This window comes from Drosophila santomea, chromosome 3R (genome assembly GCF_016746245.2).
Source record: "Drosophila santomea strain STO CAGO 1482 chromosome 3R, Prin_Dsan_1.1, whole genome shotgun sequence".
Lineage (NCBI taxonomy): Eukaryota > Metazoa > Arthropoda > Insecta > Diptera > Drosophilidae > Drosophila > Drosophila santomea.
Window position 1 is genome coordinate 23525581 of NC_053019.2, and position 24681 is coordinate 23550261.

Below are 24681 nucleotides of genomic sequence, written 5' to 3' on the forward strand. Positions count from 1 at the left end.
TTTTTTTTTTTTTTTCTTTAAGCGAGAAAAGATGACAAAGGAGCTGGGAGACCGCTGCCCAGTACGCCCACCAAATAGAGGAGGATGGAGACCCAAATGGCCAGGGAGACGGCTAGAGAAGACATTTTGGGCACACACCAAGTCAATTTGTTTTATCTATTGTCGAACAAGAGTCATGTCACAACGGCACAATGAGATTTACTATGTGTTGTTGCTGTTGTTGTGGCAGCAGCAGTTGTGCTTTTTGTTGCTGCTGTTGTTGTTGCTGCAGTTGTTGGTGCTGCAGTTGTTGCTGTGGTGGGCAGACAATGGAAAATCAGCAACATGATTCGATATTTAGATATGCGCCTCAAGAAATATGAGCCGCTAACAACAACAGTAAGGTATAACAACAACAACAAAGATGCTGCCGCCTGTCTTGTTGGCCGCATGTAATTGCCAAGTTTGTTGCTTAAGTCTTTTGTTTTGGCTGCGCTGATAGGCCAGTTGCATTTAAATTTGATTTATACACTTTTGGCCAACAGATAATTGGATGGAAGTCGCCGCTCTGTCTGTGTGGTTAATAATTGGCTGGGCAAGTATCATTCGATTTGATTTGGTTCCCAGCCGTTGAAGATTGTGGGAGCGTTCCTTCATATTAGGTGTTAATTGCCAGTCCCTTGGAGCTACTAGATCTGGAGCACACACGCACACACACACACACACAGCCCCAGAATGCACTTATTGGCATAATTAAGTTGGAATCGTAAAAAGAAAAACGGCAGCCGGGAGCCTCGGGCGCGCATGCGTGCAGCAGCCGAAGCGGCAGCAACTCCATTAACTGCCGATTCCGATTCAGATTCCGGGCCCCGGAGCTATATAGAGTCGTACGACCAATCAGCGGCTAGCTAAAGAGCACCGCTCGAAGAGCAAACTGGTTTTCTTCAAAGAGAATATCAGAGAGAAACGCTTCAAGTTAAGCTCTCGGATCGACGGCAAGTTGTGCCCAGAGGCAATCAGTCGTTAGTCGAAGCCTGAAGCGCACGCAGCACTCAGCGGAAGTCGTCGTCAGTTCAGTTCAGAAGCGGTTTCGTTGGTTCAGACCGAGCCACACAGTTCTCTTAAGACTGCAGATTACCACCACCATCATCGTACCATCACGAGTACCATCAGCACCTTTACCACCACCAAAACCGCAGCACTCTCGCGTGACTTGCTCCGCCCCGTGAATGGATGCTGCTCGAGGGCTGGAAATGCCGCAGGATTCGGTTAACGCGTTTAGTCGAGCGCCGTGCTTCGAGCGGTGATGTGCCCCCTTTTCTGTCAACGGTAAAACCCCTCCTCGAATTGGATTATTGTGTACCCCAAACTGAAAGCCACCATCCCATCCATCCATCCATATAACATACGAGTATAACAATTGTGAAAGTGTTTAATGTGCGGCAATCGAATTAAATTGCTTGCTGATTACAACAAATGATGAAGAGCAATCAACTACAAATGCTCGGTGGAAGAAAAGCAAATCGAGAGATCGACAATCAGCCGACATTTTAACGTGTGTGTTTCCATAGTGTGTGATTAATTCCTGAGCCCAGATCGTGTGAGCCATGGAAAAACGGAAATACCTTTCAATTAAATACAATACATTAATATATGAAAATACAATGCCGTCAAAATTGTGTTTAATCAAAGGCGAAAAGTAAAAGTGCAAACAATGTGAATATGCGAAAACGAGTGCCCCATTCCGGGGAATCGCTTGGCCACAGTGTGCTCCATTGATAACGCACACAGGCAAAGTACAGGGACACAAGCACACGCTACTACGAAGTGGAATTGAAACATGCCAAGTGAAAGAGAGAAAGAAATGAAAACAGCCAACTAGTTCATAATGCACGCAGATAATACAAATAATAATAATAATGGGCGCACATAGAGAAATTTTTACTAGAACTTTTTAAGTGGGATTCCTAACAATATATTGGAATTATTTGACCTTCTAAAAGCGATGTGATTTTTTTTATAAAATTTAAAGGAAATAGAATTGGATAACATATTCTACAACTCTCTATAAGGAAGTTGGCATATCTTAAGTAAAGATGTAGCTTTAGTTTTCTTCCGTGCAGAGGGAGAAAAGAGAGATTGTGAAATCAGTGAGGTTCTGAATGGGTGGTACGAGCATGGGAAAGCCCCTGATCAAGAGAGCGCGGAAAATGTACCATGCACCGCTTAATGATTTACCATATGCAACGAATTGCGGATCTAGCACGGTCCAAAGCTTATTCAGATCGGTTTTTGTTCAAGACGGATCTGCTTGCACAATTATTTGATAAATCAGAGTGCATCCAGAAATGACTATGTAGTACTTGATGAAGATACAGGGTACAATATAGTTTTGAGGCCTGCAGTAGTTCAGCGTTTTGCAAATTGCCAAGAGTGAGGAGTGAAAGTAGGGGTATTAAGGGGAGGTAGCTGCATCATCCACTTGCAAAAGCCACTTCCGGTCATGCCCTGCAGCAGCAACATCCACATCAGCAGCAGCAGCATGAGCAAGAGCGGCAGCATCTGGGTTTCGATTCAAAGTCAACGACTTCCGTTCCGTGCCAAAGCCGGGTGGAGGCCCCAAGCAAATTACTTAATTAAATGGACAATTAACACCCGAGCAGGAGGAGCACGAGGGCGGGCTGGGGGGCTAAAGGCCATGGGAGTATAGGAGATGGCCCGGATGGCAGGGACAGGGGCAGGGGCAGGGTGGGAAGAATGAGTAATGTGAGCAAGAGTGAAAATATCTGTAAATTAATATGCGCACAAGATGCAAATTGTTTGTGGCCAAAGACACGGCTCCATAGTCGCAGCAGCAGCAGCAGCAACTGCAGCAGCATCTGCAGCAGCCACATCAACAGCAGCAGTAACAGCGTTAAATTAACATAAATTGAATTGCATTTGCATTTGCTGCACGTTGCCGCTTTTTGCGGTCTGGCAAAAGTAAATGTTGCTGCGGTGGCACTTGTTGCGGCTTGCTGCGGTTGCCGCTACTGCTACTGCAGCAGCAGCGGCAGCTGCGTGTCAATTAGCGTTGATGATGCACAGTGAAATAGATTTTCCGCAGCCCGTTTCAATTCCAATTTCGTTCGACAATTGTTACAGCAAAAGATCTACAAAACACCATCCATCGCCTATCAAGTGGAAGTGTCAAGTGTGAACAAAACAAAAACGAGAAAAGCACCACATACTAAGGTTCCATATAAATAATAAATAATTGTGTGTGATAACAACATTAACAAAAAACAAAAACAAAACCAAACAAAACGAAGGCAAAGTGGAGAAAATGATACAGCATCCAGAGTACGACGACCAGTTATTCAGCTATACAGAGCAAGTGTAGTGTGTGGCAAGTTGGAAACAAACAAAGGCAACAAAATCTGCATACATGGGCTAATTAAGGTTGCCCAGCGAATTTACATTTGTGTGTGGTGCCAAACCAAGAGTAGTGAATCCGAAACAAACTCCATCTAGATCGCCGAACCAGCATCACGCTCGCAAACGCCCCCCAGAATGTACAAAATGTTTAGGAAACATTTTCGGCGAAAACCAACAACGTCGTCGTCGACGGAATCAACAATAGAATCACCAGACAGCCTGGGAATGACCAAGAAGACGGCGACAAAAAGGCAGCGTCCGAGGCATCGGGAACCCAAAATCGCGACCCTGCCATCGACGATCCGCGATTGTCGATCATTAAAGTCTGCCTGCAACTTAATTGCTTTAATTTTAATACTGTTAGTCCATAAGGTAAGCAAACCAACATGCAAAAAGCGATCGAATCCCCAAAAGCAATAATCAAAATCGAAAAAAAGGCCCCACATCCAAATACATGCGGGTGTAGTCTCTTTGGCAAAAGGCCAAAACAAAAAAAAAACAGCCAAAGTTGATTCAACCCATGTGAATTGGCAATGGCTGAGGGCAAAGTTTTGATGGGGGACGTAAATAATGATGATTTTGGGTTTTATTTTTGAGTGATTTATCAACGCCGCATCCAAAAGAGCTGTCTTTAATGAGAGCTCTTACGCTGGAATTTTCGCAAAGCAGTAAATCAAGCATAAGTCAATAAACGAGATTCGTAGAACCCGTAAACAAACAGAAATCATTTACTAAATAATTTAACAATATTTAAAATACTGAGAGTAATGTTTGGCATAACAAAAAAAGCATTAAGGTTTTTACAGTTTTTTCTTTCAAAAATTAAGTTGTTAACGCAAGCTTACATCAATCTATCCATTACCTTTTAATATATACCTACGATTTGATACCTGCACTTAGTCAAAATATTCCTCAAGTTTCAACCATTTAACTGGCATTTAAATAAAGTCATTCTCTCGCTTACAAAAAAGCCACTGACTAAGAATTCTGGGTTTATTAGGATCGGATGGAGCAGGATTCCTCCGAAAGGCGATGCGCCAGATTAGTGGGCAGTTCTATCTACGAGAACCATCTCTCCGAAATGGTTCCCACATGGCAACGGTAGTCGAGAATCACCGGAGCCAGGGAGTTTACGGGGTGTAGCCGTCATAAAGTGTTACACAAAGTGCCTAAACATGTATTGAGATGCCAGCGGAGATGCCCCGAGCGGCAATTAAAAAGGCAAAGAGTCGGAGATCCAACGGCAGCCAACGAACGGTTCAGAAATACATAAAAATTAATCGTTGGTCGGAAAGTTATAGGTAGTTTGGAGCATGGAGATGCGAGGGGTCTTAACAACAATTTGATTAATACGCCAGAGATCTCGAGAGCCAGACATTAGAATCCGTGGAGCAGGCGAGTCCCAGTCCCAGTCCCAGTCACAGTCACAGTCCCAGTTTCAGTCCCCAGAAGAGCAATCCGGGATGTGGCCAACCGTGGGGTAATCAAATTGATTACACACATTTATCTACTTGGATGAGGGGATTGCATTGATTTAGGGTAAGCGAGGCGATAAAAGTCGCCGGCAGCAAAGATCCACGCCGGGTCCCAATGCAACTATTTAGTTGTTAATGAAGTAAATAAAAGTTAAATATTTTGTAGCGGCGATTTATGGCCAACTTCCAGGGAAAACCAGGCAGCCAGGCAGCCTTCCAGCCAGTCAACTGGTCAAGCGAATCCGCGATCATATCGTAGCAGTTCACATGGCTCCATGTCAGTTGAAATTAACCCAGTTACTCGGCCAAGTTGGGATGCCAAAAAGGCCGAAAAGCCGCAGAAGATCTCTCTCATTTGAGCTGACATTTATTGATCATAAGCTGCGTATTAAACTGACTGCGAAATATGCATAAAATGCCCAAAATCTGAAATGAGTTGGCGAAACGAGCTCCCACGTTGACGAGCTGCAGTTGACTTTATGGCCAAGATTCGTTTTGCTTCCCTGTTAACTGCAGGCTTAATTAAAATTTAATTTCACATTAACATCGTGTGTCGGCTTCATTAAGCGTTACGATTTTCCCCCAGTTTACATGTGGTGCCTCAGCACCAATTCCTTGAGCATTTCTGGTGGTTTATCTAATCGAATTGATTACGTCAAAGTTGGTCCGGAATATTAGCGGATGCACCTGCTTCACTGCTTCATGAATGAGGAGCATGGCCCGCGGAAATGTGATAAATAAATAGTAAGCAGCCAGAACCGGTTCCATATAGCATCTCTCGATCAACGGTCGTCCAAGAATCCAATCAGTTGCAGTGGAGTCTTTGAGTTTGAGTTTGAGGCCCAAACAAAAGGAAATCTCGAAGAAACGCCAAGAGAGAAACCAAACACAAACTGGCGGAGAACGTCGGGGGGTTTGAAGAGGGGATTGCATTTGATTGATCTATGGCATGATCAACAATGCATGTGGCTTCGAGCTAAAGTTTCGTTTTTTGTCGGCCTTTATTTATTTATTTTTTTTTTGAAGCTCCATCTGCAGCTGCAGGTGACTTGAAACTGGTGGATGCCGTTAGCCAAGAGGCCTGGCTAAATTGCAATTTATTTCTAATAAACTTATCAACACTGCCAGCTACCAAAGACCATGACAATAAATTCACTGAAATATGAAACCATAAAAGCAGAAGTCCCAAGTTTTCATTAGCATATTTTCCGCAAAGCCAGAACCCATCCGCCGGCCGGTAATGAACCCTAAAATACAAAGTTGATGGTCAAGTTGCGGCTTCCAAGATGCAGGAGGCTCTCCTTCTGGCTAAATTATGATAAGCGATTTGGCGAAGAATAGTTAAACTTTATGTGCCATTTGTCAGGAGCGTTCGAGTGCGAGAGATCGGCAATCGGCGATCTAATGTGTTATTAATTTTATGGCAAATGCTCCTATCGATGGAGCCGTGATTTGTGGCCACTCAGGACCCACGGATTCCAGTTGGAGCACAAAAGGCATTCTAAATTATACAAACTGCTGGATATCTCGTTTGATTAAGTGAGCCAAGCCGAACAGTTAAGCCGCTTTGTGGGGAAAATATTTCTCATTATTTTCGTGTTTCATTTGCTGCCAGATTTATCAGGCTCCTTTCATTTGCCTACCACTTTTACGAGGTACGAGGTCTCTTGGTCTTTTGATTTTCCTCTCTTGTATCGATCCATCTATTTTTGTTTTTAATTAAAACCTCTACCGCAGTCCAATCAGAGCGCCCTAGGTGGCTTATTAGCTTTTACAACCGTCGAACGAGCTGGCATCAGATCCATAAAGTGTTGAGCATATTATTCGATTTGGAATCTAAACTGGCGAGGGGATTGGTGCAGTGGGTATGGGTACTATTCGATTGGGATTCACTTTGTTTGGGGTTTGGGGGTTTGGGAGGCTTCGTTATGGGTCATGATTGATTTGAATCGATTTGGGATCTCGGCGCTTGTTTTCGTTGTACTGGCATTTTTGGTTAATTTTGGCCTATGTTCTCCACCACAGATATCCGCAGCTGGTAACTTCGAGCTGGAAATATTAGAAATCTCAAATACCAACAGCCATCTACTCAACGGCTATTGCTGCGGCATGCCAGCGGAACTTAGGGCCACCAAGACGATAGGTAAGTCCATGCTCAACCTTATAAAAGCCCCAACTGTGAGATGAAAGAGTTTTCATCGCATCTTTCATCGCATTTTTGCTTGTCAAAGAAAGTTAAACCCTTAAGTTAACTGCAAAATGGTAATGAAATGGTAACGAACTTCTTAATTGCCCTATTAAATTCATCACGCTTCTATAATAACATAAAACATTATGCAAATTTTCTGAGTTACCAGATATTTCCTCTGCATTCCATTTGGATTCTTAAGTACTCCGATATTTCTTATCTCCCTTCCCCCAAAATAGACGGTCAAGGCTCTCGGCCTATCAGCAGAATTTGCACTCTGCATATTTCTGGTTCTGTGCTAATGTATTCCCTCTTGTTTTTTTTTTTTAACGTTGCCCGGCAATTATGCAATCTCGGAGGCAACAAAGTCTGCATTTCCATAGAGTATATAGAGTAGAGTACTTATATGTATATATTGGCAAGTGTGATAACCCGTGCTGGAATTCCCATTTCAGGCTGCTCGCCATGCACGACGGCATTCCGGCTGTGCCTGAAGGAGTACCAGACCACGGAGCAGGGTGCCAGCATATCCACGGGCTGTTCGTTTGGCAATGCCACCACCAAGATACTGGGCGGATCCAGCTTTGTGCTCAGCGATCCGGGTGTGGGAGCCATTGTGCTGCCCTTTACGTTTCGATGGACGGTAAGTGCAGTTCCCATTAATATTATGCTATATTATACCATATACCATATATCCATGTTACCCCTCTGCAACCAAGACGCACGCTTTTGGCACGAGCTCTCACTTTGTGGGGTAGCTTTCGTTATTGTTTTTTCGACTTTAAGATAGCTCGGTTCCGCCTGGAGAGCAGCCAAGCTGAACTGAACTGAACGTTCCATGGGCGATAAGGTCTAGCCGGCAACAGAAATGTGAATGGATCTGAGCTGAGCCGAGCTGAGAGCAGAGCTCGTGCCGGATTGATAAGAATATGTATTTATGAAAAGCAGCAGAAAACAAGCACAAAAACAACAAAAACTGTGAGGGGCATAGTCTATGTGGGATTTCCACAGCAAACAGATTCTTTGCGCTACTTCCTGTGGCCAAAATTCCAGCGTGGCCTGCACCAAAATCAACGGCCGTGAAAATTCCAAGACTGGCACCAAAAAGCGGCTTACTCATCTCGACCAGCACACATTAAAGTTAAGTCCCTTGGCCAGGCCATCGTCATCTTGGTGTGCGGAGATTCTGCCGGCGGTAGCCGAAAAAAAAGCAATTAAAAATTGTGTTTCATGTTTTATGCTTCTTGGCCGGGCACCTCCTAAGCGGCTTTCGGTTAATTAAGTGAGCATAATGCGGGCTTATGACTGCCAAACTGGGCAGGAATAAAATGGTAAAAAGAACAGACTGAACACACTTGGACCGAGAAAATAATACATAAAATAAACGTGGCCTGCTACGTTCTTTTAACTCGGTTAAGGTAAAAATGTAACCTGACTGGGTGTAGTAGTCGCAGAATTGAAATACAGTTTAGCTCTTTTGCTCTTTTTCATTTCGTTGTTATGTACGACTGTTGTTCTGACGGTTGTTTGCTGCTGTTTTGGTGCTGTTCGAAGCTAACTTGGTTAACAATTACACGCCTTGGCCAAATCGGTGTCCCAACTAATGCGACTGCGAATCGCTGCCATGGAGCACAAATGTTATATTCATTGAGAAGAAATCTTAAGAAGTGGATGTTTCAAATTTGTATTATAGATATCTGCTTATATATTCTATATATATTTTGCGGCATTTCACAATTGCAATCCAGCTAATATCTTGTGTAAGCCATTTGATAACATAAATGAATAGTGCTTAACAAACCACAAAACTTACTTTTAATTACAGTATTAAACCCACCTTTAAATGAAATTTTTCATTGAATTATGGGCTCAAAGCGATGGAATTTCTGTAATTGAACAGCAAATTAATTTAATTATTTTTCGAGTGCAGCAGAATTTGCAGTCGCCGCTTACGTCGACTCCGACGTCGGCATGCGCATGCGCCGTCGTTTACATTAGGCAGGTTCAACTGTGGCTGGGCTGGTGCGGTGAGTTGTGGCGGGGGAGCAGGCATGCGTCAGAGCCGGGTCTTGGTCTTGGTTGGGTCTTGGCTTGGTCTTGGGTCTCGGTTTGGAACTTGCGGCTTGGTGCTGGGGGCTTGGGGCTTTCGTCTGGCCTGCCTGTTCTGTGTCTCCAGCATTCCCTCTCCCCGAGAGCAGCAAAGTCGTGGCCTGAAGTGCGGACAACCTGTTTCGTGGGAACATTACCTTGTCGCGCTTGTCGCTCGGCCGATGGCGATGGCGATACGTTACGCTTCGCTTTGGTTTCGCTTTAATCTTGTGCCTTTGCCAGTGCTTCTTACCTCAGTTCCCCGCAATTCCCCCAACTCGCGCCAAGCTCCCCAGCTCCCCAATTCACATGTGAGTGACTCGAAACTGTGACTGGGTGCCCAGAAAGCGAACGAATACCGGGCGAATTCTGCATAATGCCAGGCGTAATATTCGCCTGCAGACAGTCAGTCAGTTAGTCAGTTAGTGAGTTTGTCTGGCTGCCAGGCACCCTCAAGAAGCCTTTCACAAACTCATGAAAATCTTCAAAAACCGAAAGACAAAAATCAAGAAAGAAAAAAAAAAGAAAAACGAGCTGCCGATATGGTCGCAATTGTCCCACTTTTTATTGAATGACTTCTTCTGCTTCTCCGGCTGCTGATTGAGTGAATGGCATGTTAAGACTCATAAACATGACTTAGGAAATACTTGAGCCCGGCCTCAAGAGCACACATCATAACATATAACATCGGCGGGCCTTCAATGTAACTGTCAAACGCCGACTTCACCTAGGGACCCCCTCTCCAAACCTTCCAAGCAAACCAACCATCCAACATCCACCTGAAGCATTCGAACTGAACACAGAGCCAAACGAATTTCACTTGACAATATTTTCCAAGTTCCAAGTTGCCAATGGCCTGAAGATCTGGAGTGCGCGTGCGCAGCCATTGAGCGATCTCAAGTGGTATTTGTGGTGCCTGTTCCACTTTTTGCTCAAGATCAATGAATGACTGCCCAAATAAACTGTGGGCTTTTTGAACCATTTCGCTACCCCCACAACAGTCACTTTGTCCGAGATGAAACACTTTTGTGTTAGCCCATGGCTTCCATTAATGAAAGTGCTTTGGCCAGAAGACAAGATTCTTCACATTGTGTAAACATTTCGGTGGCCAATTCAGAATTGTCTCGCTGAAAGCTACTTGATTTCATGTTTTATTTTTCGAAAAAGAGAAACTAATTTTTATGCACAAATGAATCTTGTTTAGCCAATCCGTCTCCATCTGTATTCATGTAGCTGAGAACTTCCTCCCATTGGCTCGTTCATATGTGGCATCGGGTATTTTATGAAATCCAAAACCAAACGCATCGCCATTTTCAATTGATACACTTCCGCTGGCATTGCCGTGCGCCATATATATCCGTACATCCAGACGGATCATGATTTTAGCTCGAGCCCGGAACAGAACTTAAGTGACAGCGATATGTCAGCGCGTGGAAAATTGAATGGAGGCTGGAAATTTGAGCCGGGGTGGTCGGTTTATGGATGGATGGATTTGTAAACTGTGTCAAGTTGTTGTCGCTGCTGTTGATCCGTCTGCAATTAGCCAATGTCTGCTTTGGACTGATTTAGTGTCGCGTCGCCAGGCCAATTACATGGGAATCCCCTCATCCGCTGCCCCGCCCATCGGACCATCTTTCCTCCACTGGCGACCGCCTCCCACTGCTAAATGAGCATTTCCTGGCATCCAGCGGCGGCATCCAGACATCGTCGACGTTTAATTGCTTTCTGCCCAACGAGAAATCTTCTACAGCTCGCAAATTACAAAAAGAAAAAACAGAAACATTGGATCTTCAATTTTTATGGGCCCATGCATAGGAAGAGTTGAAAGAAATCAGAGGAAACTCTTGATTTTAGAGGTCGAAATGGTGGATGCTCTAGGATCTCTTGCTTTTGCAAAGTGTTCTAAATTTCAGATTTACATTCTTCTTTTAAAAAGAAGAATTGACTTGGAAATGCAGCTGCAAAATCATTTCCTCCTTTTTAAAATTCAAAAACTTTCTCCGGAGAGGGTATGAAATGCAAACCAATCTAGAAATCAAAGAGAATTTGGTCTGCGTTGCTTTTTCGCATTTTGTTTTGACCAATTGCAATGCCATGGACAGCGACATGGACATGGCCAAACTGAAGTCTGTTTAGAAAGTCCGCTTCTCCTGCGTGAAATTAAAGTGTTTAGTTTTGCTTTGGCTCGCTTTGTTTGTTGTCTGATCGCTTTGTTCGTCTGTCGGTTGGTTTGCTGTTTGTTTTCTTGGTTTTTTTTTTTTGGTTTTTTGTTTTTATTTTCTGTTTTGCGTTGTCTTCATTTGCATGGTGGGCAGCCCGAGATTAAACTGTCCATTAGCGTCAGCGCAGAGTCAAACTTGAAGACTGCAAACTAAATGCCACCTTTCCTCCTCTCTTCACGTTCAATTACAGAAGTCGTTTACGCTGATACTGCAGGCGTTGGATATGTACAACACATCCTATCCAGGTAAGTGCGGTGGCAATTGGAGACTTGTGCTCGTTACCACAGCCCCTTGTTGCAAGCTGCAAGTTGCTAGTTGCATGTTGCTTGTTGCACGCTGCTCGTTATTGTTTGCCAGCCGGGCATTTGGCTTAATTAGCAAGCAAAGACGCAGAAGAATACACTCAGAGAAAGGCGATAGTACTAGTTCAACTGTTGCAAATGTACAATAACTTTGATGTTTCTTATTTGCCAAGTTTTGCCTTCTTGTTTCTCTGAGTGCATCCTTAAGCGCCCGCAATGGTGCCAACAACTAACTAAATTCTTCTGCCCACATCCCATTTGCCCCTGCTCCACTGGAACGCCAACGTTGATGCCACCAACAACGAATCCCAATCCCAATCCGAATCCGATGACAACCGCCACAACAATTGCCATGCCACGCTCGCCGCCCATCGGAATCCTGACCCGAAAACACCCAACATCCCAACTGAATTCAACCCAACTCAACTTGAATAAAATGAAATGCAGATGCGGAGAGGTTAATTGAGGAAACATCATACTCGGGCGTGATACTGCCGTCGCCGGAGTGGAAGACGCTGGACCACATCGGGCGGAACGCGCGGATCACCTACCGTGTCCGGGTGCAATGCGCCGTTACCTACTACAACACGACCTGCACGACCTTCTGCCGTCCGCGGGACGATCAGTTTGGTCACTACGCCTGCGGCTCCGAGGGTCAGAAGCTCTGCCTGAATGGCTGGCAGGGCGTCAACTGCGAGGAGGCCATCTGCAAGGCGGGCTGTGACCCCGTCCACGGCAAGTGCGATCGTCCGGGCGAATGCGAGTAAGTAGCTTTTAAGCCTATGAATATATGTAGATACATACATACCTGGTTTTTCCACACTTCATACTGTTTCATAGTGTCGAGAGTAGATTGTACACCTTTATAATTACGAGCCCCCCTGCCAGCCCACTTAACGATGTGATTATGACACTTTTTGCATGTGGCCACTAAACTTTGGGGCCGGCTTAATGGCCCTGGCCTCTGAGGAGTCGCCACTCGGATGGTTTTAAAAATCGACAGCCAGGCCGGACCAGGCCAGGCCACAGTTATGATAATGGCCGAGAGTGGTTTCTTTTTGCGCGAGATCGGTGGCAGCGAAATGGGTTCTTTAGCTCACATGGGGCGCTTTTTACTACATCTGTTTTTTAATTCAGTGCCAATTTTTTTCGCTGCTAAATGTGTGAAATAGTTGGCAGCGTTTCTCTCAGGAAAACGCCAATCAGTCGATGATCAAGTCAATGATGGGAAACATCAAGGAGTTTCATTAAAGTTAATTGAGTATTTTTGAAAAATTGCATATTTTGGGTATTCCTAAGCTCATATCTCAGCCAAATTGAAAGGTGGGTGAAAATGGTATACCATTTTAGAAAGCTATTTTAATCCTTAAACGATTTGTATTCAAACTTTTTTTAAAAGCGAAAACAATTTTTTTTTTAATTTTTGAAATTTTGATAAGGGGTACCATCATAAAATTTTCAAAAAATCGCCAAAAATTTTATTTTGGAAATCAAAAAAGTTTTAAATGTACGAATTTTGTATAAGTAAAAACCAGCCTAAAAATGGTTTCAGAACTTAAATTGGTTGAGATTTACTCCAAAAATCGGTACAGTGCGGTACTCCTGAGCTCATAACTCCTCCAAAAATAATGATATATCAAAATAGTATGGTTTTTTTCACACTATTCTGAATCCTAAACGATTTGTATTCACACTTTTTTTTAATAAAAAATTTTTTTTTTTTTTCACTTTTCACTTTTTGGTAAGGGGTACCATCATCAAAATTTCAAAAAATCGAACAAAATTAAATTTTTGAATTCAAGTAAAACACGAATTTACTATTATTGTACAAGTAAAATAAAGCGTAGAAAAGGTTTTAAAACTGAAATTGGATGAGACTTCACCAAGTTATGAGCATAAGCCTTTTGATTTTTCGCTAAAAACCGCTACCAAAGCGAATTGTATTTTTCCCAGCGCTGGTGCTCAAATGAAATGGGAAAGAGCTAAAAACTGATCAAATCGGTTTATTTCCAATCAAACCGCATTCCTTATTAAATTGTTCGCACTCGGTAACCACCCATTTGGGAGATAACCCGAGTGCTATAAAGTTGTAACCAGCCATATAATCTGCAATCAAGTGCCAGTACCAATGCGATTCGCGGCCAAAGAGCAGGCTAATCAAACGCCCGCACGATGGCCAAGCAACTGATCTGGCCAGGAACTCCTCCTTCTCCTCCTGCTCCTCTTGCTCCTCTTGCTCCGCTTTCTTGGTTAGAATTTGTAGGCCGCCTCTTTGGAGCGCTCATGCTCAGAGGCTGGCAACTTGGAGCGACTGGCGCAGAGTTTATGCAGAAAATGTACTGAAAAACCCATAATATCATTTGGTAACTAATGAATATATATATTTATATATATAATATCTGTGTAATGGTTCCAGGTCTTGATCTTGAAGTATTAGGCCTGCAACTTTAAATCTTTAAATATCTAACGCATGCAGTAAATTTCGCACAGTGCAGTTGCAAGTCCCCAGACCGCAGCACGAAAAAACGTTTGTGCCGCGGTTGTTCCTGTTGCAGCAGCAATAGTTGCAGCAGCTGCTGCGGCAACAGTGGTTGTTGCCGTTGTTAATGCACCAGCGTAACACAGAATACGTGAGCCGGCGGCCATGATTGCATTTCCCGACTGCATCATGATGCCTCTGTCAGGCATCCCATGGCATCCACAAAGCGCCGAGCACCTCCTCTCGTCCTGGTTTTAAATAGCAATAATTAGTGTGGCCTAGAAAACATCAAAAGTCAGCAGATTTCCGCTGCGCCGCAACAATTATAAGCCAGAAGAAAAATTACTTTTGCTGTTTGCACGTTGCTGGCCCATTTGCGATTTGTTGGACGGGAAGGCCTCATGGTGGAACCAGAGCCGCAGATTCGCAGATTTGCTGGCAGATAACAACAGGCTGCCGTTTTAATGAAATCATAAATTACCGACATCGAACGGCAATGTCGACTATCGCACAAGCATGACGTGATGCCTTGGAGCTTGTAGAGTTAGCACCTCGCCGGGCGATAACTCGATACTTCGATGCCTCGATGCCTCGAAGGCTCTATACTCGATGCCCCGGCTGGCTAACTTTGATCCCGCTGCACTTTGGCGTGTTGCAGCGATAAAATCGCAGTTTTCGCCTCGAGCTGGAGCAGGAATTGCAGGCTATTGCAGTTGCCAAAGTGGCCAAAGCCGACTGGCTGCACTGCCACTTTAGCATTTGATGCATCAAGGCCAAAGTTCAGAGTGACCCAATTCGGTGGTTGGCCAGAGCCAAATGCGTTCCCAGGCCAAATTGAAATGTAAAGAAACACCGGAGCCCAAATTGCCCAAATGAATAATGGGTGAATGTTTTCCCAAGATGCAGATAACCTTCGAAACCCAATGGCTTAGGCCTGCCATATAAATGGCTATTATTATTTAGCAATATACTACAATTAGAGGAGCTTTAACTGCACTGAGACAGGTGTTTTATTAACTATCTTTGAAATAGGAAACATAAATAAGTTTCCTCCCATCGTTGGCTTTATATGTTTCCCAGCTGCAGATAAGATCTGGATGCTATTACATCTTTTCTCGCAATGAGCTCACCTTTCAGCTGGGTTCTTCCACAGCCCATTTTGAAATCAAAGTTACGCTTGCAAATCGCACTCATCTTCACTTGCCGACTTGTATTTTCCCAAGCTGCAAGTTCGAACACTCCCATTTGTATCCCATCGAATGAAGATCACCTTTCGGCCAAGGTCTGCGATGCCCCATTTTGTAATCAGAGCTTCGCATATTTATGGGGGGGGAACTCTTTTTCCCAAGCTGCTGAATCCTTCAACTTTGAGCTAACCCCATTCGGCTAGGGTCCTCTATGCTCCATTTACCAATCAGCGAAAGCAGACACAAGACGCAGAGACTCATCAAAAACTTCGATTTAATCCACAGATGCAGACCCGGCTGGCGAGGTCCATTGTGCAACGAGTGCATGGTCTATCCCGGTTGCAAGCATGGTTCCTGCAACGGCAGCGCCTGGAAATGCGTGTGCGACACCAACTGGGGTGGCATATTGTGCGATCAAGGTAAGTTACCTGCCAATTGGCTAGTGGGAATGAGAATGTGAATGGGTTGGGGTATCATCGGATAAAATCGATGCCATTACGCCGTGATACATATTTCATAGTCTCGCTTTACGCATTGAACAGATTTAAATTTCTGCGGCACCCATGAACCCTGCAAGCACGGCGGCACCTGCGAGAATACCGCTCCGGACAAGTACCGCTGCACATGCGCCGAGGGCCTCTCGGGCGAGCAGTGCGAGATCGTGGAGCATCCATGTGCCACCAGGCCGTGCCGCAACGGCGGCACATGCACGCTGAAGGTAAGTCCCAGATTTATGCGCTTCTTCGCAGTGCCATAAACTAATTTAATACGCTCTGAATGGGCCCCCCCATCTGCACTCAAAGAAACTAGTTGGTATATGAAAACCATGAAAATATTAGTTTAAAAGATGAATAGTAATGCAATTGAATGCAATTAATGAAGCAATGTTCCTATTCTTCTAACGAACTCTGAAGCAACTCTCTGAAGCAATACTATAATACACATTCCCAATCATTAATTTATCTTTGCAGGCGAGTAACCGAACTCAGGCCCAAGTGTACCGCACATCACATGGCAGAGGCAACATGGGCAGGGCGGTAAGACGCAGCAGCTCCATGCGCAGCCTGGATCATCTGCGGTCGGAGGGGCAGGGGCAGAATGGCAGCAGCTCCTCCGGATTGGTATCCCTAGGATCGCTGCAGCTGCAGCAGCAACTGGCCCCCGACTTCACTTGCGACTGCGCAGCCGGATGGACGGGACCGACATGCGAAATAAGTGAGTTTTGATTTAATTTTATTCCGCAGCACGCGATTAGCCACAGCTCAGCTGAATGTGGCTCTTTGTCTGGCCCAAGTTGGCCAAGTTGCTTGCCAAGTTGCTTGCCAAGTTGCTGGTGGCTGATGTTGCTGTTTGTGCGGCAATGTTGCCGCTCGATCATGCAATTGAGCACACACGCATTTGACTGTAGCGAAATAAAATGAAGTGAAATGAAATGGAATGAAATGAAACGTAGCACGCACAGCCTGTTATTGTGGCCGGCTTTGGCTTTGGCTTTAAGTTTCGGTTTTGGTTATGGGTATGGGTATGGGTATGGGTATGGGTATGGGTTTATTATGATTGTTGTTGCCACGGTGGTCCGGCAAATCTTTGGTTCGCTTCGGTTTTGCATTCCAATTGGAGCACGACCGACACATTCACCAGAAACTATTTGCTGGCCAATGCAATAAGCCGTAAGCTAATTGAGTTGCCATTCCCAAAACGAATGTGTCGGCGTTGAAGGATTTACATTTCTACCAGCCATTTTGGCATGCCAATTAAGGGCCTTCAATTGCTGGCAAGAGCTTTACTTTATTCACTGACATTTAAATGGTTTGATTTCAATATTATTGTCACTTTTAAATCCATGATATGAAAGTATTATTTAGGTAATTCAGTATTTTCTATATATAGTAAACACCTTTAAAGTCATCCGATTTCGTGGGAAAATTTCGTAGAGCTTAATTGAGTTAAAAGTTGTCTTAACTGCTGCTGATCGGCAATCTGACCTTATTTGCGGCCTAATGGCCAGCAAAGGGTCAGAACTTTATTTTTGGGGTGCCCTTCTTATCGGACCCTCCATAATACAAACAAATGAGTTGCGTGCTGCTGAAGGAAATACAAAAATGGAGTGAGAAGGAAGCGTCCTCACCTGAAGATTCCAGGCAACCGATAAGCCAGGCACGCAGGCTCAAGCTATGTCCATACCCATACCCAAGTCCATCCGCGAGTCAGTTCAATGACTTGAGCCCGGGCTAAGAGCCACCTGCTCGAGCTTCTGCCGCTCGAGAGCTCAACAGCAAAATCAACACATTCACGGAGAGAAAATAAGTGCTAGTATCAAATTTTAAAATAATATATAAAGGGTTTCTAGTTTACAGCAACAATGTTTTAAAAGCAGCCAGATAAGGGATGTTTCAAAACTGTTTTAGAAAAGATTAAAATATATAGTACAATCATTTATATAAACCAGATTTAGTTGTGCTATTAGCGACTAGTTTTTAATTACGAGCAATTTCCCACAGTGCTTGCACTTTATCTCTCGATGGCACTTAAACAATCTGCTTGAATTTCCCCTCATTCCTTTCCAGATATCGACGAGTGCGCCGGGGGTCCCTGCGAGCATGGTGGCACTTGCATCGATCTAATCGGTGGCTTTCGATGCGAGTGTCCGCCGGAGTGGCATGGCGATGTCTGCCAGGTGGATGTGAACGAGTGCGAGGCGCCGCATTCCGCCGGAAACGCTGCGAACGCATTGCTGACCACCACAGCCACTGCGATCATCGGGAGTAATCTGAGCAGCACTGCACTTCTGGCTGCTCTGACCAGTGCGGTGGCATCCACATCCATGGCCATTGGACCCTGCATCAATGCCAAGGAGTGCCGCAATCAGCCGGGTTCCTTTGCCTGCATTTGCAAGGAGGGCTGGGGCGGAGTCACCTGTGCCGAGAATCTGGATGATTGTGTGGGTCAGTGCCGGAATGGAGCCACCTGCATTGATCTGGTCAACGACTATAGGTGCGCCTGTGCCGCAGGATTCACGGGTCGCGATTGCGAGACGGACATCGACGAGTGTGCCACTTCACCGTGCCGAAATGGTGGCGAGTGTGTGGACATGGTGGGCAAATTCAATTGCATTTGTCCACTGGGCTACTCGGGCTCCCTGTGCGAGGAGGCCAAGGAGAACTGCACACCATCGCCATGTCTGGAAGGCCACTGCCTCAACACGCCCGAAGGATACTACTGCCACTGTCCACCGGATCGCGCCGGAAAGCACTGCGAGCAACTGCGTCCGCTCTGCTCCCAGCCGCCCTGCAACGGTGAGTAAAAATGGCACACAGACCAGGCCGAGAGGCCATGGGAACCGATCTCGCCCCGATGAAGACATCATTAAGCTCATCAATCGCAGATTGCCAGCTTTTTGTCGTCTTCCGAGAGACGAGAGATTCCACAGACATACACTTTGAAAATAAGTTTAGAAATGTTTAAGAACTTCGAGTTTCATAAAAGACTAAATTGTTATATGAAAGAAGATATTGCTTTTTAAGAGTACTTTTATATTTTATTTGCCAACTTTTATGAAATAGTATATATCTCTGAGTGTAACCCTGCGTTAATAAGCCTAATCATGTCCCCCAATCCAACAGAGGGCTGCTTCGCCAATGTCAGCCTAGCGACGTCAGCGACAACGACGACGACGACAACCACCACATCGGCGACAACGACGAGGAAGATGGCCAAGCCAAGCGGATTGCCCTGCAGCGGACACGGCAGCTGCGAGATGAGCGACGTGGGCACCTTCTGCAAATGCCATGTGGGCCACACCGGCACCTTCTGCGAGCACAGTGAGTAATCCCGATTGCACACATCCACCGATGCACCAAAAAGAGACGGCAAACTCATTAACTTTCCGCAGATCTCAACGAATGCTCGCCGAATCCTTGTCGAAATGGGGGAATTTGCCTTGACGGCGACGGCGACTTTACATGCGAGTGCATGTCGGGCTGGACAGGTGAGTCGAGACGGAATGAGATGAGATGATTTGGGATGAGTCGGGTCGGGTTGCGATGAGCTCAGCTGAACTGAACTGCACCGAACTGAACTGAGGCGAACTGAGCCGGGTTGAGTCGGGTGCGCTTTAGGCGCTTTGGCCAAGCCGCCAAAGTGAACGTCAAAGCGTTGCAACAAGTGCAGACTGCAAAAGTGGTGCTAAGCCGCAGGCAAAATACCCTAGGGACATGCTGCTGTTAGTGGGGGTTAGTGAAAGTGGTAAAAAGTATCAAAGCAGGTTAGACTTTCAATCAATCTACATTAAATGAACAGGATAAAATTAGACAATTATATTTTTTGATAAGTTAGGATTATAAAACATATTTCGTTGTCACACACAATGGTTAGCTTTGATTATGCCAAGTTTAATTTACAAGAAGTTTTTTAGACCAGCCGATTTAAATTTACAACCTCACCGAGTTTTTACTACTCCTTCCGAGAGGGCATAAAAACCTGCTGTATGCCGACTGCCTGACTGGCGCATTATCAACGCTTGGGGGGCTTTAAATGGGCGCGAGACGAGTGTTGGCCACGTTAAGTTAACAGCGCTACGCTCTCACACACACGATCGAGTCGGTCGCATTTATTTGAACATTGAAAGTCGGCAGTCATTACGGCCTCAAATTGAAGCGAATGCGGCTAAGCCGCAAAGCTTTACAAAAAAAAAAAAAAAAAAAATAACTATTTGCGCGTTAGTCGCAGTCTTCGTAGCCGGCGAATGTATTTGCCACATGTGGCAGCCAAAAACTCCAAGGGGGGCCCACCGCAGCTAGGCCAAACCTTTGCCATGATTTATGTTTGTTTTTAATTTGCGATTTGCATATTTCACGCGTTTCGCTTTTTTGTCACAGACACAGCTACAGAAAATGAAAATAGATTCGGCTACAGTTTAGATACAGATACAGATACAGTCAGAGCCACATCGATCTATGTCGGCTCACTTTTACTTTTCGATTAGTTCAAGCCAAGCCAACGGTCATGGTAATCCTCTTTCTATGGAGTTAGGCTCCCACACTCCCAATGAGTTTGTTGCTTAAGTCATTCGTTTCTGGAAAGTATATTTTTTTGCCAAGCAAGTATATTATAATAAAGAATTAAGTGAAGGCGTAGTAGGGGTAAGAAATTTAAACAATTTGCGTTAAGTTCGTTGCCTAAGTCTTTTGTTTCTGGGGAACCGTAACCAATTGTTTCAGACATTAAACCTAATAAACTATTTATTAAAATATTAAATGCAATTTTTTAAATTTATTTGTTCCCCTGATTAGGTAAGCGCTGTTCGGAGCGGGCTACAGGTTGCTATGCCGGCCAGTGCCAGAATGGCGGCACCTGCATGCCTGGTGCACCGGACAAGGCTCTGCAGCCGCACTGCCGCTGTGCGCCAGGTTGGACTGGTCTGTTCTGCGCCGAGGCTATTGACCAGTGCCGCGGTCAGCCGTGCCACAATGGCGGCACTTGCGAGTCGGGAGCGGGCTGGTTCCGCTGCGTCTGCGCTCAAGGATTCTCCGGTCCTGACTGCCGCATCAACGTGAACGAGTGCTCGCCACAGCCCTGCCAAGGCGGTGCCACCTGCATCGACGGAATCGGCGGTTACAGCTGCATCTGCCCACCGGGACGCCATGGATTGCGGTGTGAAATTTGTAAGTTTAATTCTCTTGTATAACTGTTATGGATATTTTGGGGTTTACATTTATTTTGAATGTTGAGTTAGAAGCTAAAAATACTAATTTATATGTATTTTTTAGTGCTCTCCGATCCCAAGTCCGCCTGTCAGAACGCGAGTAACACCATCTCCCCTTATACCGCCCTGAACCAAAGCCAAAACTGGCTGGATATTGCTCTAACCGGAAGAAGTGAAGACGATGAGAACTGCAATGCGTGTGTCTGCGAAAACGGCACCTCTCGCTGCACGAATCTCTGGTGTGGATTGCCCAACTGCTATAAAGTGGATCCGCTCTCCAAGTCCTCGAATTTGTCCGGCGTTTGCAAACAGCACGAGGTGTGTGTACCGGCACTAAGTGAGACCTGCCTCTCATCGCCTTGCAGTGTTCGAGGAGATTGTCGAGCACTGGAACCATCGCGACGGGTTGCTCCACCTCGGCTGCCAGCCAAATCCAGCTGCTGGCCCAATCAGGCCGTGGTCAACGAGAACTGCGCCCGACTCACCATCCTCTTGGCCCTGGAGCGAGTGGGCAAGGGAGCTTCGGTGGAGGGCCTCTGCTCCCTGGTAAGGGTGCTGCTGGCCGCGAAGTTGATCAAGAAGCCGGCGAGTACTTTTGGCCAGGATCCGGGAATGCTCATGGTGCTCTGTGATCTCAAAACGGGCACCAATGATACTGTTGAACTAACTGTGGTAAGTTTTTTTCACATTACTTCAAATGGCTTGTGTATTTTGAAGATATACAATATTTACCTAATGTTCATAAGCACATAAATCTAATGACAACCCCATTTTGATCTATTGTATATTTTCAGTCCTCCAGTAAAATAAATGATCCGCAATTGCCAGTGGCGGTGGGTCAGCTGGGTGAACTCCTCAGCTCCAGGCAGTTGAACGGCAATCAGCGTCGCAAGGAACTGGAGTTGCAGCATGCCAAACTAGCTGCCCTCACCTCCATTGTGGAGGTCAAGTTGGAAACGGCCCGAGTGGCCGATGGATCGGGTCACAGTCTGCTGATTGGAGTGCTATGCGGTATCTTTATAGTCCTGGTGGGATTTTCGGTGTTCATCAGCCTTTACTGGAAGCAGCGTCTCGCCTATCGCACCAGTTCGGGCATGAACTTGACTCCCTCGCTGGATGCACTGCGTCACGAGGAGGAGAAGTCGAATAATCTGCAGAACGAGGAGAATCTGCGCAGGTATACAAATCCCCTGAAGGGCAGCACCAGCTCCCTGAGAGCGGCCACTGGAATGGAGCTAAGCCTTAATCCCGCTCCGGAATTAGCCGCCTCGGCGGCGAGTAGTTCCGCCTTGCACAGATCGCAGCCCCTATTCCCGCCTTGCGATTTCGAGCGTGAGCTGGACTCCAGTACGGGTTTGAAGCAGGCGCACAAGCGGAGCTCACAGATTCTGCTGCACAAAACGCAGAACTCGGACATGCGAAAGAACACGGTGGGCTCGCTGGACAGTCCGCGTAAGGACTTTGGCAAGCGGTCGATTAACTGCAAGTCCATGCCACCCTCCTCGGGCGACGAGGGCTCCGATGTCCTTGCCACCACTGTGATGGTTTAGCCGTGATCTCACCAACCAACCAACCAACCAACCAACCAATCAAGAAACCAACCAGCCGCCCACAGCCAGCTCAAAGTTCCAATTGCCACAGCACGGGCGCTATTTCCAAGTGCATTAGTAGCGTAATTAAAACTAGGATATAGATTAGGCTTACGAGGTACTCCACAACGGAGTGGCTCTGTTGAAAACGTAGCTTTTCTAAATCCAGGTCTGTTAGTGTAAGATGGGGTACACAAATAAATTGGCTAGTTAATCAAGCTTTTCGAGGCCACGGGTTGGGCCAATTTATTTGTATACCTGATCTTATCTTAATACCAAACCAGTTTAATCTGTAACTTCGAGTTCTCTTTAAGAATAACTTTTTTTTTGTGGCGTTTTCCACAGTGTCATGTCGATGTGGACACCCAAAATATATAAGTTAGCTAGTGTAATTCCGAACTCTTCTCTTCGCTAAGCAACATCCTACACAGTGTGATATTTAGTGTAACCCAGGCGCGCATTTACGTTCATTTAAAAGTAATGATATACTCGTATATAAAAGAAATCAACTCCTTGGCTAGCACAAGCTGTATATAGTTCTCATTTAGGATCGTCGCGCTCTATATTGTGTATAAGCTGTAAATACTGTAAATTAGCAGTTACCGTTATTGTATTTTGTCTATAGATAGATTCATAGTATTAAACTAAGACCCAGCCGAAACGCGTTAGACTTTAAAAGTTGTTTGCAATTGTACGCAATAATATAGTTTTACGATCGTAGTTAGGTAGCTGTGTAACCGGGTAAGATTCAAACGATTTTGTACTGTATTATACCTATCTGTGTAGTAATATTTATTTATTATATTAATTTTGATCTAGACGCAATAAAGGAATATCAATAAAGATAGTAAAAGACATACAAATCGATTGTGTATTGTGCGCTTTGGGAAGGGCAGAGAGTCCTGTTCATTAAATATAATTCCACATATTTATAAGACTTGGCAATCATACCTTAAGACCTTTTATCTTATGATATAAGGCAGCTCTGGACTGCTGGACTCTTTTTTCCAGCAGCATCGTTTCCTGTCATTTGGACTCGTCTGAATCGAACAGAAATATGTTCGGCTGGGATGGCGGCGATCGCATTTGAAATATGCGCTAATTGAATGTGAAAACCAAATGCAAGTTGGGCACTACAACGGTTCGAATCGGAGGACAGGATCGGGACACAAATGGAGAGACCGGCGAAACAGATCAGAAGGCCAGGAGGAAAGAAATCGAAATCGACCAGCAAACAGCAAACAGCGAGCAATGCATTTTGCGTTGTTCGGTTTCTAATTAAAATACCAAAAAGAGCCGGGCGAAACACACAAAACTAAGCTCAGCGGATGATCAAGGCCCGAAGTCTTGTGGATTCAAAAACAGATACTGCAGAGGTGGCTGGCTTTTTTTTTTTTTTTTACCACAACGTGCGTAAATTTCGTCAGCGGTAAACTCGGCTCGAACAAAACGAAATGGCCGGGTTCTGGAGTATGAGTGTGTTGTTAATGAAGCAGAAAATGCCTTTTCCAGTGTACGGCGGCTAAAGTGTTTTATTTAGTTATTGAACAGTACTGTCCAAGGCCTGGACTTTGGTAGCCGCCCTTTTCGAACCGCCGCAGCCGAGCGAAATTTTAGCGGCATTTTTGGCGCTTTTTTTCTGTATTATTTGTGCTGCCAAGCGCTCCGCTGATGTTTCGGTGGGGTTGTTGCTGTTTTTTTTAATTAACGCGCGATACGTTTTCGACTTTGAAGGGCCAAGGAGCGCACATGATGGGCATATAACTCATTGGAATTATGGTGGACGGAGGCCAACAGGCAGCAGCAGAAGGAAACGTCGGCCAGCGGGCCAGTCCTCGAGCTAAAGTGAAGTTGCCCAGCCAGAACAGAACGTACATAAACTTTATCCGTCTATAATCTAAATATGTTTCTCGGTTGGCTCTTGGCTCTTTGCGCCGTTGTCGTGGCTGTTGCAACAATTTGCAGCAAATTGAAAGCCAATTACGTTGTTTGCAGCATGCCAAGGCAGCGACGGTCGCTGCGGATCGCATCGGATCGAAACAACCATATAG

General features: G+C 45.3%; 1 protein-coding gene across 1 annotated transcript; it reads left to right on the forward strand.

Moving 5' to 3' along the window:
• Positions 1-666: 666 nt before the first annotated feature.
• On the forward strand, positions 667-23458 carry LOC120453542 (protein serrate). The gene is made up of 15 exons (XM_039638294.1): positions 667-1308; positions 3124-3768; positions 6897-7014; positions 7515-7702; positions 11560-11614; positions 12119-12434; positions 15623-15756; positions 15880-16055; positions 16309-16552; positions 17905-18633; positions 18961-19158; positions 19230-19325; positions 20629-21000; positions 21106-21713; positions 21836-23458. The coding sequence occupies exons 2-15, from the start codon at positions 3532-3534 to the stop codon at positions 22589-22591; spliced, it is 4227 nt and encodes a 1408-aa protein (XP_039494228.1). The 5' UTR covers positions 667-1308; positions 3124-3531; the 3' UTR covers positions 22592-23458.
• The last annotated feature ends 1223 nt before the right edge of the window (positions 23459-24681 follow it).

Bases quoted from the DNA above. Each gene is read 5' to 3' on its own strand.
- LOC120453542 (XM_039638294.1), top strand. From the start codon at position 3,532: ATGTACAAAATGTTTAGGAAACATTTTCGGCGAAAACCAACAACGTCG. The intron at 12,435-15,622 runs GTAAGTAGCTTT...TTTAATCCACAG, and splicing joins GATCGTCCGGGCGAATGCGA to ATGCAGACCCGGCTGGCGAG. The intron at 21,714-21,835 runs GTAAGTTTTTTT...GTATATTTTCAG, and splicing joins ATACTGTTGAACTAACTGTG to TCCTCCAGTAAAATAAATGA.